The sequence below is a fragment of the Hippopotamus amphibius genome, chromosome 12 (assembly GCF_030028045.1).
Source record: "Hippopotamus amphibius kiboko isolate mHipAmp2 chromosome 12, mHipAmp2.hap2, whole genome shotgun sequence".
NCBI classification, from domain to species: domain Eukaryota; kingdom Metazoa; phylum Chordata; class Mammalia; order Artiodactyla; family Hippopotamidae; genus Hippopotamus; species Hippopotamus amphibius.
In genome coordinates this window covers 23,629,590-23,645,509 of record NC_080197.1, presented here as the reverse complement: position 1 = coordinate 23,645,509, position 15,920 = coordinate 23,629,590, and the positions used below count along the sequence as shown (strand labels likewise).

Genomic DNA, 15,920 nt, shown 5'->3' with positions numbered 1-15,920 from the left:
CATCAGTTGTTTCCACTTTTTGGCTATTATGCGTTCCTTGAACTACAACAGTTAAGTTCAATTTTTTTTTCTTTCTTTCCTCTTGTTGTCAATTCTAAGAAGCCATTGCTAATCCAGCATTGTGAAAATTTACTCCTGTTTGCTCCGAAGAGTTTTATAGCTTTAGCTGTTACATTTAGGTCTATGATCCATTTTGAGTTAATTTTTGCATATGGTGTGAGGTATTGGTCCACCTTCATTCTTTTACATTTGGATATCCAGTTGTCTCAGCACCATCTGTTAGGGAGACTGTTCCTTTCCCCATTGAATGGTCTTGGTACCCTTGTCAAAATCAGTTGCCCATAAATGTAAGGGTTTATTTCTGGACTCAATTCTATTCTGTTGCATTGATGTACATGTGTATACTTATGCCAGTACTACATTGTCATGATTACTGTAGCTTTGTAATAAGTTTTGAAATTGGGAAGTCCTCCAAATTTATTTTTCAAATAAAAATAAAAGAGGTTATGGCTCTCAGGTTCTCACTAAAGGAGGTTCTAAAGTTTGTACTTCATTCTTGCATTTCCATATGAATTTTAGGCTGCTTGTCAGTATCTGCAAAAGAGGCAGCTGGGGTTTTATTTTGATAGGGATTGTGTTAAATATGTAATTCAGTTTGACGAGTGTTGCCATCTTACTCTTAGGTCTTCTGATCCATGAACATCTTTCCATTTATTTAGGTTTTCAAGAACTAAGTTCTTTTTTTTTTAATTTTTTAAAAATTATTTTTTAAAATTATTTATTTGGGACTGTGTTGGGTCTTTGTTGCTGCGCACAGGCTTTCTCTAGTTGTGGTGAGTGGGGGCTACTCTTTGTTGTGGTGCATGGGCTTAGTTGCTCCACAGCATGTGGGATCTTCCCAGGCCAGGTGTCAAACCTGTGTCCCCTGCATTGGCAGGCGGATTCCTAACCACTGTGCTACGGGGAAGTCCTATTTAGGTTTTGAAATTTTTCTTTCAGTAATGTTTTATAATTTTCAGGGGACAAGTCTTACATTTCTTTTGTTAAACTTATTCCTAAGTATTTTATTGTTTCATGGTAAATGAAATTGTTTTCTTAATTTCATTTTCAGATGTTCATTTTCAGATGTTCATTGTTACTGTATAGAAATACAATTTATTTTTATATGTTGACCTTGTGTGCTTCAACCTCACCGATTTTTGGAGAATTCCTTAGGATGTTCTATATAGTAACTGGAAAGACAAGTTCCCCCAACCTATTCTTCTTCAAGAGTGTCTTGGCATTGACTCTTTGCTTTTCCATATAAATTTTAGACTCAGCTTTTCAAGTTCCATGTTGAGGTTTTGACTGGAATTATATTAAATCTGTAGGTCAGTTTGGTGGAAAGCTGACATGGTTATGAATGAGTCTTTTCTATTCAAGAACATTATGTCTCTCCATTCCTTTAGGTCTTCTTTAGTGTCTTTTAAATTTTATACTTTCCACATAAAAGTTTTACATATTTTTTAAAGATTTGTTAGATTAGTATTTTAATTTCAGAGGGATGCAAGTGGTATTTTTTATTGTATTTTCTGTTTTTTGTTGATGAAATGCTCTTGGCCTTTATATTGATCTTATATCTAGAAATCTTGGTGTATTCTTATTTTATTTGTAAGTAATGAATTGCTTTTAACATTGTACCATGGACTATGATGTTTCCTATTGGTCTGTTGTAGATACACTTATTCTGGTTAAGAAAACTGTTGGAATTTAATGGAAATTAGTATATCTATTCAGATAATCATATGGTTTTTCTTTTTTTATCTTTTTTCAGATAATCATATGGTTTCTCTTTTTATCTGCAATGTGGTAAATTTTATTGATAGATTTTTTTTTTCTCCTTTCTTGCCCTTTTTTTTTAAGATTTATTATTTATTTAATTTTTGGCTGCATTGGGTCTTTGTTGCTGTGCACAGGGGCTACTCTTTGCTATGGTAGCTTCTCTTGTTGCGGAGTACAGACTCTAGGTGTGCCGGCTTCAGTAGTTGCAACACGTGGGCTCAGTAGCTGTGGCTCAAAGGCTCTAGAGTACAGGCTCAGTAGTTGTGGCACATGGGCTTAGTTGCTCTGCAGCATGTGGGATCTTCCCAGCCCAGGGATTGAACCCGTGTCCCCTGCATGGGGAGGTGGATTCTTAACCACTGTGCCACCAGGGAAGCCCTCTTGCCTTCTTTTTGGATTAATCAAGTATTTATTTCCACTTTGCTCATGTTAGCTTATTATTCTTTTAGCAGTTACTCTAAAGATTACAACCTGCATCCTTGCCTTTGTAAAGACTAAATTAGTACTTTTAACCACTTCACAATGATGCAGGGACCTTAGATCACGTGTACTGTTGTTGTGTACTATTGCTATGAGATATTTAAGTTCTGCATGTATGTTCTAACTGCCGCAAGACATTATTTTTGTTTTATACAATCAATATTCACTTACCCACATATTTACTCTTTCTGGTACTCTTCACTCATTTATTTCTGTGCTTCTAGTTAGGGTCACTTTCCTTCTGCCTTAAAAACTCCCTAGACTTCCCTGGTGGCACAGTGGTTAAGAATCTGCCTGCCAATGCAGGGGACACAGGTTCGCTCCCTGGACTGGGAAGATCCCACATGCCGCAGAGCAACTAAGCCCGTGCGCCACAACTACTGAAGCCCATGCACCTAGAGCCCGTGCTCTGCAACCAGCAGTAGCCCCTGATTGCTGCAACTAGAGAAAGCCCACACAGCAACAAAGACCCAATGCAGCCAAAAAAAATTAATTTAATAAATTTAAAAAAAGAACTCACTTTAGTATTTATTTTAATGCAGTATTTGCCTTAAAATGTCTGTATTTCCCCCTGTTTTTTTTTTTTTCCTCCCTCTTTTTTTGAACAGTATTTTTGCTAAGTATAAAATTCTAGGTAGGTATTGATCTTCTCTTAACACTTTGTCTTTATGTCCTGGTTTCCAGCCTTTCTATTGAAAAAACTGTCAGTCCTGTGGCTTCTTTGAAGAATAATTTGTTTTCTCCCCTCTGTCTGCTTTTAAGATTTTTCTCCAGTGTTTGAGTTTTATCCATTTTACTGTGATACCTAGGCATGGTTTTCTTTGTATTTTTCAAGCTTGATGTGCACAGGGTTTCTTGAATCTTAGGTTTTAATAATGTTCATCAGTTTCAGAAAAGTCTTGGCCATCATTTCCTCAGATTTCTGCTCCATTTTATTTCTTCTCTCCTTGTGGACTCCAATTACACATATTTTAGACTGTCATGTGTTACATTTCTTCTTTCTCTCTTCTGTATTTTCCCTTTTTTTTCCTCCTCTGGACCTCAATCTGGATATTTTCTGCTGGATTATTTTATAGTTTGGCTGTAATTAATCTATTAAAGCTATCTATTGCAGTCTTAATTTCAGTTACCATATTTTTTAGTTCTAGAATTTCCATTTGATACTTTTTGAGAGATTCCAGGTTCTTCACTGAAATTCCTCATCATGTCATATATTTTCTTGGACATATTCACAGTCATTTTAAAGTCCTGGTAAAGGCTTTAAAAGACCTATATCTCCTGTAGGTCTTTTACCTTTTGCTGATTTTTCTCTTTTGGTGTTCAGTCATTTGGTCCTGCGTCATGGCACGCTTGGTAATTTTTATTCAATGCCAGAAACTGTATATGAAAACTACAGAGATGACGTAAGGCTCAGGATGATTTTCTTTCCTTCTTTTTTTTTTTTCAGGACAATTTTCTAGCCTTCAAGAACAGATTTACTACTTTTACTTCTCATAGACAAGTAGAGTAGGACCAGGCCAACTTAACCCAATATGGGGTTGAACTGATTCAGAGCTGGGTTTTGTGACAGCTTGGGCTATTTCCAAGCCCCTCCTCCTTGGCAGACACTGAGCTCCAATTTTTGTCTCTCCCCATCTTAAGATTGCTGGAAGCTTTGCTCACCTTGATGCTCTTGCCCCCAAGTCCTGTCTGCCTTGGTAGCTCCAAATTCCAGTTTTGGTCTCCCTGTCCCCATGGAACTGCCACAAGCTCTGCTCAGCTTCTCAGACCCTCAACCATTGCTGTCGGCTTGGCTTCTTAGCTCCTCAGCCTTGTGCTGCTTATAAATTGGGAGATGCCTTGGGGTAAAAGGCAGTACAGAATATCAGACTCGCCTGAATATAGTTTGCCTTCTCACTGAAATCTTAGCCTCTCAAATTCTGGTGCTTTGGTAATTTTTTAATGTCTTGAAAGGGATTTTTTTGTTGTTTTTGGTATTTTAGTTTTTTGCTTTTTTTTTTTTTTTTTAATTTTTCTTGGTGGGAAGGTTAGTTTGTCTAGTAGTAACTGGTTTTTCATAGCCATAATCAGATGTCATTAGAAATTTTAATGTTGAAACAGTCTTGTATTACCAGAATAAACCTAGCTGAGTTACGTTATTTTAGTGCATTGTTTCACTTTTGTTAATATCTGATTTAATAACTTTGTCTTTGTTCATGAGAACTTGGCTGGTAATTTTCCTTTCTCATCCTTGTCCTGTTTTAGTATCAAGGTTATCTAGCTTTAATAAAATGAGTTTGGGATGGTTCCTCTATTCATATTCTAAATCATGATCTCTCTGAATAAATTTCTTTTCTTCCAATTTTTCTGTCCCTTTAGAACTCTGATAGATATTTATTAAGCCTCTCTCCTCCATGTCTCTCAGTCACTTTATAAAAAATAGTCTCTTCTTTTTAATACATCTAGTTGCTTCTTTTATTTCTTAAAAAATAAGGTACCTAAGTGCAGTCTTATGTTTAGGAATTCTCAGGAGAGACTTTTTCTTTTATTCCCACTCTACTTTAGACCAAGCCAGGCATATATACCCACTACCTGCTGGGGGGGAGGGAGTATTTTAATCCTGGCAATTTAGCTATTCAAGATGTCTTGCTTTGTTAATCTAGCAGTATAACTGTTTTGTAGTTTTGTACCAGGAGCTTTTTCACTCCTGTTCTCCTTGTCCTTATTAGTTTTCTTCAGGGTTTATTCTTTGTGCTGCTTCCACTTTGGCCCTGTGAGGCCTGATTTTTCTCTTGCACTAGTTCCAGAGCTCATGTTTTATCCCCTCCATTGTCTTGCATCTCTTTTCAGAGCACCTCTATCTATGCTTTGAACTACTGTTTATTTGTGGCCAAATATCACTTTTCATTTATTCTCTAGCAACAACTTTCTGATGAATGCTCTTCTGCCATTTGCTGCTCCTATAACATGTTTAGCTCCTGTATTGGTTCCTTTTTAATAACTGATTTCTTTTTTGTGTATGTGTGGCTGCACTGGTCTTGCTGCCGCGTGCAGACTTTCTCTAGTTGTACTGAGCGGGGACTACTCTTCATTGTGCCGTGCGGGCTTATTGAGGTGGCTTCTCTTGTTGTGGAGCACGGGCCCTAGAGCATGTGGGCTTCAGTAGTTGTGGCACGCGGGCTCAGTAGTTGTGGCTCACGGGCTCTAGAGTGCAGGCTCAGTAGTTGTGGCGCATGGGCTTCGTTGCTCTGTGGCATGTGGGATCTTCCCAGACCAGGGACGGAACCCATGTCCCCTGCATTGGCAGGTGGATTCTTAACCACTGTGCTACCAGGCACGTCCCTTAATAACTAATTTTTGAATGAGGTGACATTCTTCCTTGATGAGCTGCTGTTAGTAGACCCTTGTGGGAAAGGAGCCAGGCCTGTGTTCCAGGCTGGCAGGAACTCCTCAGGCATGGTGATGGGTGCAGGGTGCATTCTTCAGCCTGGTCTTCTCCCCAGGCAGCTAGAGGGCAGTTACAGTGCAGTGCTGTCGTCCCCTTGCCCCCCCCACCCCCCCACCCCCCCCCCCCGCTGAACCAGGTTCAGGAAAGCTCCTGCTGTAGTCCACACCCCCTTTTTATGTCAAATAAGAGATTATTGGCTTCTCCTCTCAAGTTATGCTACTTTTGAGAGCTCAAAACTGCCATCTTTATCTGAGTCCTTCAACCCCAAGACTCCTCCTTGTGTGGCTATCACTGCACGTGGCACCTTTCCTCATATACTGTGCTCCAGAGTTCTGTCAGGAGACAGTTTGCATTTTGATTTCCTGTTTACTCTGTTTTGCTTTTCAGTGATTTCTGAGGGGGTTAGGAGGTCGTACTGTCTGCCTGCCACCACTTTAAAACTGGAAATCTGGAAATCACACTAAAAGATTTCAACCTTGTATTCCTGGGCTACACACTTCGTGGTTAACTCTTCTGTTGGATTCTCTTTGCTTCAAGACTTTTATGTTCATAATGAAAGTGGCCTGTTCTTGGCGTGTCCTGTCTTCTCTCAGTGCTCCTGAAATTAGCTGTGTCATTTTCTATGTTTATTTACTCTCAGGAAGAATCTGAATATATAGAACAGGGATTATCTGTTCCTAGAAGATTTTATAAAGCCTCACCTGTGAAACTATGTAGGCCTGGTTACATTTACTGGGGAAGATTTTTAACTCCTGCTTCGGTCTCTTACCACGGTTATTGGCCTAATCAGATTGTCTGTTTCTTCTTGAGTCTAAGATAGTAATGTATGTTTTCCTGAAATTTTCTTCCATTTAAACTCAGGTTTCAAATTTATTGCCATAAAATGTCATTAGCAACTAGGGGATGGGGCTCCTCAACTTTACGTGTCTAGTTTGCATTTTTCACAAGAGTGGGTTAATATGTAAGTAAAGTGAAGACTGACTGCCATCAGCAAATGATGATTGGCATCCTAAGGTGGGGAGGGGAGGTGAAAGCCTTGACCCTGATCCTGCCTTCCACCCCAGCGGACCTTGTGCTCTGCTCAGTCTTTTTCTCCCTTCTCTTTCTCAGTCTTAGGGAAAGTTCTCAGTGCTGTGGGCAGTGCCCAGCTACTGATGTCACAGAAATTCCAGCAGTTCCGGGGCCTCTGTGAGCAAAACCTGGTAAGTGTGATTATTCTCCCTCCACAGTGGGTCTTATGAGCCTCTAAGCCTCTGTGAGCGCCTCCCTAACGTGGAGGCGGTGCTGCTTCCTCACGGCACTGGCACATGGCAGTGCCTAGCACGAAAAAAGGGCCAAGAATGGTCCTTTCAGATCTCTGATACCTTCTGAAAGAGAAACGGGAACTCTGTGTAAAAGCAGCCACATGAAAGTTAAAAATCAGTTAGCACTAATTGATTGATTGATTGATTGACTGATTGATACTCTATATCTAAGAAGACAGTCAAGGGAAGAACTAAAGAAATAACCACCATTAGGCTTGGTGGGTTTCCCTCTCCTTCACCCTCACCTCTTAGGTGGCAGCTTTTCCTGTGGAAGCCTCTTTCCATCTGGCCAGGTGTGGTGTATTCCCGGGGGGGGAGGACAACAGCCAGTGTTGGTATCTAGGACCTGTAGGAGTTTGGGGATTCACTGGGGGAGTCATGATGAGGCCTGTGTTGTCAGAGAACAGAATGATGGGAAGGAAACCACACGCACTTCTGTGGTTTCACCTGGGAGTGATCGTGCCTTCTCTCTGTAAAATGAGACGAGTTGCCTGCCTGGCACACATTAAGGCCATGCGAGCTGTCCTCACTGTAGCCCTACAGTGGTGGCGAAGGCCTCAGTCCCCATGTGTACGCAGGATCCACTCTCATGATGGGACTGTCTATTCCTCCCAACGATCTCCGCCATCAGGGCCAGCAGCGGTCAGGAACTGGCTTCATTCTCTCACATAGATACTCACCTGACCCTGGGAACAGGAGCGCAAGACCAGGCCTCAGGAGACCCCAACCAGGGTTGGCAGGGCTAGGAGACCATCCTTGGGATGAGGTGCAAGACAAGCCTCTGCCCTGCCTGCCCCACTGATCCCCTTCTGTCCCACAGAACCCTGACGCCAACCCACGTCCAACAGCCCAGGACCTGGCAGGGTTCTGGGATCTGCTACAGCTGTCCATCGAGGACATCAGCATGAAGTTTGATGAACTCTACCACCTCAAGGCCAACAGCTGGCAGCTGGTGGAGACCCCCGAGAAGAGGAAGGTGAGCATGGAGCAGTGCGGAGGGGAAGTCCAGGGACAAATTCCTGGTCGGCAATAACGCTGCCCACATCGGTCAGTGCTGCTTGGCTCCCTTCTCCGTGTGTCGTCTTTGAGCTGGGGGCTCACGTCCATCAGTGTGCGGGGTCCATGCTCGGCACTTGTCCAGCACGCTGCTCGCTCTGTGTAGTTGAGGCTGCCCTCCCAAAGCATGCCTTCCTGCCCTGCATGTTCAGAAAATGGGACTCCTGGGAGACACATGCCCACAGCCCAGAGCACTAGCATAGACACAGCCGTTGGAACTTAAGAGGCAGAGAAATGGTCCTCCTAGGACCACGCTGCTAGGAGTACAGGGGTCTGGACCCAACTCTGCCTCCTGGGCCAGCCTCCTCCCTGAGGCTTAGGCTTCCCTCTGTGAAACAGTGTCCTCCAGTGACCCCTTTGGTTATTGGTTATAGACTGTGGCCCTTGTGAGTTCTGATCCCCTAGAATAGCATGTGAAACGTGACCTGGGAGGCGGAGGCCCTGAATTTAAATCCCATCTCTGGCTGTATGATTCCTGCATGAGTTTCAGGCTCTCACTGGTTCAAAGCAGGGGTGGGAAGAGGTGATCCATCTGTCCCTTCCTACTAGAACATTCTAGGATTGTAAGCTTGCTTTTTTGCTCCTATGCCTCGTGCTGTTCCCACCATCATCGCTTCTTGTGGCTTCCTGATTCCAAATGTGTGTTGCTTGTGCCCGATGCGGGGAAGCTGGGGTGGAGACTCCAGCTGCCAGCATATGGTGGGTGGTCGCGCCACACGAAAGGTGGCACCTTTATTTTATTTTTCTTCCCTCCTCACTGTCTCACTAAAGGAAGAGAAGAAACCACCCCCTCCGGTCCCAAAGAAGCCAGCCAAATCCAAGCCGGCAGTGAGCCGCGACAAGGCCTCGGACTCTGGGGACAAGCAGCGTCAGGAGGCCCGCAAGAGACTCCTGGCGGCCAAGCGGGCCGCTTCCGTGAGGCAGAACTCGGCCACAGAGAGCGCGGACAGCATCGAGATTTACGTCCCTGAGGCCCAGACACGGCTCTGAGACCAGGGAGCAGGAAGCAAACAATTTTACGTCATTAAAAACACACACACACACAAACTAAATGCGAATGGAACAAAATTTTCTCAACCTTTAGTATGGTTATTCTGTCTAGAGACCCTGAGCCAACTTTCAAATTGACGCATACAAGGGCTCACGATTTGGCTTTTTTGGGTCCCTCCCAGCTTTAGGTTATGAAGACTTCACACATACAAAAAAATCAACAAAAACACAAAACTATAAAACTTTTTTTTTTTTTCCTCTTGCTGGCCGTGGTGGACTAGATAGATGGACTTCAGCAACTCCCCGGCCCAGCCTCCAGACTACGGTCTTTTTACTTGTTCTATCCAATGAGAACTTAAACTAGCTTGTTTACAAGATGACGACAGCCCAAGGGCAGCCTTGGGCACCTGCCGTGTCCTTCCTTCTTTTCTTGGCTACCCCAGCTCTGACCTTGGAGTTTTCATTCTTACGTTTTTCTCTTTTCCCTTCAGAGCTCACACAGGGGTCACCATCCTGACTATCAGCTTTCTGGTTCTCAGCCCTTTTCGTGGTTGAGCCCAGAGGACAGAGATGGACACGCGTCCCCTCCCCCACCAAGTGCTCACACACAGTCACACACGCAGATGTAGGTTCCTCAGCAGAAGCAGCCCGCCCACTGTGACCCGCCAGCCCTAGGCAGTGTCAGGCGGGGGACTCGCCTCTCTGAGACCATGACGAGGGCTGAAGTCTTTGTGGGGGGAAATGAGATAAAAACCACAGCTACCACACTCCAGACTCCCGCCTTTTTCTTCTCTCTAGCCCCTTCTTCCTTCAGCAAAATGTATGACTCAGAGTGACTTGCAGGGGCCACTCAAGAGGGACCCCATTTTCCAGGGGTTGTCTGTCCCTGGCCGAGCCTGTATACAGTACCCGAGGGGCGGGCGGCTGTGTCTGTACGTATGTGTACATATGCACATAGACCTTAGAGTGTATATTTAACAAACGCCCCTCTGCTCACCCGTGCCCACCAGCGCCACCGCTGGCTCTCGGGGCACCTGGCAGGAGGCGGGTGTGTGAATAGCATATATTTTTACATGTACTATATCTAGGTGTGTGTACAAGTGTGTGTAAAAATATATACCTTGCGTGTAAGCAGCCCCCCCCCCCACTTTTTTTTGGTCTCCTACCTGCCTCCCACCATGGGCCCATCTGCCCAGCCTCTGAGTTTTCTATTTTTTTACCCCAATCATCCTTCTCTCTCCCCTGCCCCCCAGTCCCACTCCCAGGGTGTCATGAGCCCTGAGCTGCAATGGGCCAGGCCTGCAAGACGAGGTGGGGGGCAGGGAGAGGGCGAGGCCTGGCCTGCAGCGAGCTCCGTGCACGAGGGCTGCTTTCTCCTGTGTCCACAGCTGTGGCACTGGAGACGTCCTCGTGTCCAGCACCTGCCACAGGGGTCCTGGGTGAACTGAGGGCCTGCTCTAGGGCCCATTCCAGCGTGGCCGCTGTCTGTGACCTTGGGCAAGTCACTTGACCTCTGTGTGCCTCAACTTCCTCCTCTGTAACATGGGGACAGTCCCCGCCCCTCCCTACCTCACAGGCATGTTGTGAGAATAAATGAGGTAACGTGTACCAAGCGCTCATGGTGTTATTGCAGTGGAGCGGGCCAGGCTGGGGGGAGGCGGGGGGAGTGGACGCCCCAGGAGACAGCCAGCACCCTTCCAAGTGGCAGCTCCTTGGAGACAGGCTGACGGTGCACACTGTAATGCCAGCTCTCTCACGTGCCAGCTCTGTGATCCTGGGCAGGAAAGCTAAGCTCTCGGTTCCCTCATCTGGAAGATGAGTGTGTAACATCTGCCTGGCCAGCTTCCTCGGAGAAATAAATGCCTAATAGTTGCTATATGGGAGCCAGGATGGGCTGCCCTCGCTGACAACGCACACCCCCTCCGTAGACCCCGACTCTGCTCACACTTCACCCAGGACGGGGCACTCGGTACCCCCAGCAGCTGCCTCTGCCCTGCCAGTTACATGCACTGCATGCACTTCCTGAGCACCTCCCCTGCCAGGCCCAGTGCGCAGCAGGTCGCACATAGAGCTCACACTCCAGTGGGGGAGAGCTGGCACATGTCATAGGTGAGTTCCAATCTACAGCAGGTGGTAGAAAGGAGATGCAGCACGGTAAGGCCGTGGGAACCCACCGACAGCACTGCCAAACCCGGCCTGGGCAGGAGCATCTGGTCAAGGCTGAAGGACAGTGGGTATTAACCAGCTCTGGTTGGGGAATGGAGATGGGACAGGGTGCAGGGGAGAGCCTGTGGGGAGTACTTTCTAGGCAGAAGGAACAGTAGGTGCCAATGTCTGGGGTAAGAATGTGCATTTTAGAAAGTTCTTGGGCCCGGTCAAGCTGCAGACACCTTGCAGACACCTTGTCTTCTCCCTTGGCCCAACACAGCTGAGATGCTGGTGACCTCAGGCCCAGGGGAACTGCCTTCCCAGGAACTTTGTTCAGGCTGCCCTGCCCTCCCCAGCAGGGCCGCTCATGAGCTCATCTGAAGCCTGTGGGCCAGACGCCCTGCACTAGGAGCAGTGTGCCCACATGCCTAGTCCTGGTAGTGGTGGCTGAGCGTCCAATGACCATGGATGGCTCCGATTAACTCCTGGGGCTGGCGCCTGCCTGGACCTACCCCTGCCCTGAGACACAGCTGAGGGTGACTCGAAGGTAAGTGAACCGATTTCAGGTTGCCTGGGCGCTGAGTCAGATATGCAGAGGCGTGAGTGAACGTAGGAGGCGGTTGCGAGGGACTTGGCCAGCTAGCAGCCCAGCTCTATCTACTCCTGATGGGCCTCAGGGAACCAGGTGGACCCTGAGTGTTTGTGCTGCAGCAGGGGAGGGGCCTTGAAGCTTAGATCAGGATCTCAGGAAGGGTCCTGCACTCCCTGCATCAGGGCAGCAGCTGGGGGTGGGGGCTGGGGGGCGACACCTGATTCGCAGAATCTGGGTCCCCTCTCCCAGCCCTACTGGTGCAACACAAGAGAGCTCCCCCCGCTTCCCAAGTTGGAAGAATAGTTTAATGTCTTACCCAGAATCACCAACTGTCAAGATTTTGCCATATCTGCACTGTTCCTCTCAGGGACATATACAAACATCTCCCTCACCATGAGCCATTTAACTCAGCTGCACACACCATGCTTTCACCCCCAAACACACCAGGCGACACCTGAGAATGAGGACATTCCTGCATGAGCACAACACCACTATCGCCCTCTAGTTTAACAAACGAGTGGCCCTCGAGCACCGCCCTTACCCAGGAGGGCACTTGGTGCCCTGACACTAATACCAGCGAAAGCAGGGCCGTACTCCAAGTGCCCCAGCAACGTCCTCCATGGCTTTCCCTTTGTATCCATTTAGGATCCAGTGAAAGAACATTCACTGCTTTCAGTTATCATGCCTCTTTAGTCTCACTGAATCAGAAACCGTTTCCACATAATTTGGATGTGTTTTCTCACGACTCAGATTAAACAGCCTGAACGAGAACATGGGTTACATGACGTCCCATCTCCTGTACTCTGTTCTATCAGGGAGGCATTTGTCACTTTAGGAAAGGCCGAGAGCAGCTTCCCAGAGAAGATGGGAGGGAGTCCTTGGTTTCTGTGTTTCCAACCCTTGAGGGAACAGAAAGGGCCAGACAGGAAGCACCCTCCTGAAGTCTGCAGGGTGCTGAGAGGAGACTGCACACCCTCCCTGGGTCCCTGAGAACCAACCACCCAGGGGCTGCAGATCGGACAGCAGGGAGGCCCAGGTTCCCCTTGTAAACTTGCTGCTCTCCCAGGGTTTGTGGGTCCCCAGGCCTTTCGGAGTCCCCACCCCATAGCCTGAGAGCGGGGAAAGAAGGCTCGGCTGCAGCCAGGAGCAGCACAGGGCTCGGGGCCTTATGGCAAGGACAGCAGGACAAAGCCGTTGCCACCAGTGGCCTGAGAGCCAGAGACCATGAGGACCCCCAGACCAACTGAGATGAAGTTCCTACCACTGGAGCAGGGTTTGTAAGAGAAATTTAAAATGCAGTTGTATCTCCCACCCATCTGAATCTGCCCCTTCCCTATGGCAGCCAGAGAGACTCCTCAAACGTCCCCCTCTGCTCAGGACCCTTTGCAGCCTTCCAGGTACCAGCAAGAGAAAAATCCGAGGCCTTGCACAGGGAGCCATGGTTTCCCCCATCAATGCATCTACTCCTCAGCTCTCAGGCCAGCTGGCATTTCTGCAGGGAAACCCTCCCAAAGCACCTCAGCCAGGCCAGGTTAGTGCAAACCCCTTGCCCTACACTTGGAGTGAGAGAGTCACTTTGCTTACCTTTCTTTATTACTGTCACTGATGCTTAGATCTGTGAGATTACAAATGAATATCTGTCTCCACCAGGAGACAATGGGCTCCCTGAGGACAGGAATAGATTTTTTTTCACCAGACTTGGTGCCTAGCACAGAGAGCAGCCTCAAGAACTGTTTCCTAAATGAATGACCTTGTTGGGGGGAGTAGGGGGACTTCACAGAGAAGGTAACATTTGAGCTGGGCTTTGAAGGATGAGCAGGAGTTCTCCAAGCTGTGGCAGTGAAGGGCACAGCGAGCAGAGGCAGAAGTGTAAGACGGTGCTGCTGCTCAGGGAGGGGGTGGTGCTGGACAAGCCTTGAATGCCAAGGTTAAGTAGTAAGAGCTTTTACCTGCTTTGAATAGAGCAAGGACATTTCCTTCCACAGAACCCAGCTTCCCATAAGACAGGAGACCCCAGTCCCAGCCTCCATGGAGCCACGGTACTCTGGTGACCCAGTCAGCACCATGGCTTTTCTCCAAACTGTCAGCAGACCCCAGGCCTGGTGAAGCCCTGTGACCAACAGGGGACATGGGCCTTGGAGATCCTCAACTGCTAATGGCTTTAAGCTTCTATAGACTGACAACTCCTACATCTAAATCTACGATCTGTACCTTTCCTTGAACTTTACACTTCCCACTCACCATCTCCACTTAGATGTCTAACAGATAATCTCAAAGTTAACATGTCCACCAACTAGTAAAAGTAAAAGGATGTGAGAAGGATTAGAAAAATCACCATTTGACAACCGTCACAGTAACAACCGAATCATCAGTGCATGTTAAAAGCTGTGGGTAAAAGTTTGATGAGGGGGACTTCCCTGGTGGTCCAGTGGCTAAGACTCTGCACTCCCAATGCAGGGGGCCCAGGTTTGATCCCTGGTGAGGGAACTGGATCCCATGTGCCTCAACTAAGAGATCCGCATGCTGCAACAAAGATCCCGCAGGCAGCAATGAAGATCCCACATGCGGCAACTAAGACCCAGCGCAGCCAAATGAATAAATAAATAAAATAAATATTTTTTAAAAAGTTTGATGAGATACAGAATATTTAGTCTCAAAGGAGCATCCCACAAATTACGTATTCATGAACATACTAATTACAAAAGGGAAAAATAGTAATTTTCTGATGAATAAATCTGACAGACACTAGATGGCCCAAGTTGTTATTACCATCGATGGAAAAAATTAACATCTTACGTCTCTTGGTAAGATGCACAGGGAAGGGTACGACATCACTTCTGTGACATTCCTGTCAAAGATCCATAACCCAAAACTAATCATGAGGGAGCAACTAAGTAATTGGCCTGGACTCTCCAAAAATGTCAGTGCATGAAAGACACAGAACAGCTAAGAGACAGTTCTAAGGGGCAGCGATTAAAGACATTTCAATACATGCAAAAAAAATTTGATAAAACCCAATACCCTTCCATGATAAAAAAAGAAAAAACAGATAAAACCAAAGAAAAAACATATAAACTTCATCACAGTTAAAAACATGTATGCATCTTGAAACGAACCAAAAAATGAAAAGATAACCCACAGAATATGGGAGAAAATATTTGAAAGTCACGTATCTGGAAAACGTGTAACAGCTAGACTATATAAAGCACCTTTGCAACTCAACAACAACAAAAAGAAACAAATTTTAAAATGGGTAAAATATCTGAATAATCCTTTCTTCAAAGAAGACATACAAATGTCCAATCAGCACGTGGAAAGATGTTCAAGATAACCAGTCATTAGGGAAATGTAATCAAAACCACAACGAGATACCACTTCACACCCTGTAGGATGGCTAGAAGACTAGCGCTGGTGAGGATGTGGACAAACTGGAACCTGCACACATTTTTGGTGGTAATGTAAAAACAATGCAGCCTTGAGGAAAACAGTTTGGAAGTCCCTCAAGAGTTTAAACACAGAGTTACCAGATGACCCGGCAATTCCACTCTTAGATATATATCCAAAAAAGTGAAAATATACATCCACACATAAACTTACACACCAATGTTCATAGTAGCATTATTTATAATAGCCCAAAAGTGGAAGCAACCCAAATATCAACTGATAAATACATAAACAAAATGTGGTATATCAACAGGATGGAATACTATTTAGCAATGAAAAGAATGAAGTATTACTACATGTTATAACAGATGGACCTTGAAAACATTATGCTAAGTGAAAGCAGCCAGTCACAAAAGGCCACATATTATATGATTCCATTTACATTAAATTTCCAGAGTAAACAAATCTGGACACAGAAGGTAGATTCGTATTTGCCAGGAGATGAGGGGAAGGGGAGGTGCAGAGTGACTGCTAATGAGTATGGAGTTTCTTTGGGGGTGATAAGATGTTCTGGAATTACATAGTGCTGATGGTTGTATAACTTTGTGGGTATTCTAAAACCAATGAATTGCACACTTTAAAAGGGTGAATTTTATGGTATATAAAAATTACATAAATTTTAAAAATTATTTTAAACAGAGAAGTCCACAGAATGGGA

The 15,920-nt window shown here is 45.8% G+C and overlaps 1 protein-coding gene across 8 annotated transcripts in view; it reads left to right on the top strand.

The window, feature by feature from the left end:
• DLGAP4 (DLG associated protein 4) overlaps positions 1–10,686 on the top strand; it is an 86,762-nt gene extending 76,076 nt beyond the window's left edge. For all 8 annotated transcript variants that reach the window (XM_057701748.1, XM_057701755.1, XM_057701751.1 and 5 more), the window contains 3 exons: positions 6,839–6,930; positions 7,853–8,008; positions 8,860–10,686. In XM_057701748.1, the coding sequence (XP_057557731.1) occupies positions 6,839–6,930; positions 7,853–8,008; positions 8,860–9,078 (467 nt within the window). In that variant the 3' untranslated portion in view covers positions 9,079–10,686. The remainder of the gene's footprint in view (positions 1–6,838; positions 6,931–7,852; positions 8,009–8,859) is intronic.
• Positions 10,687–15,920: the final 5,234 nt, after the last annotated feature.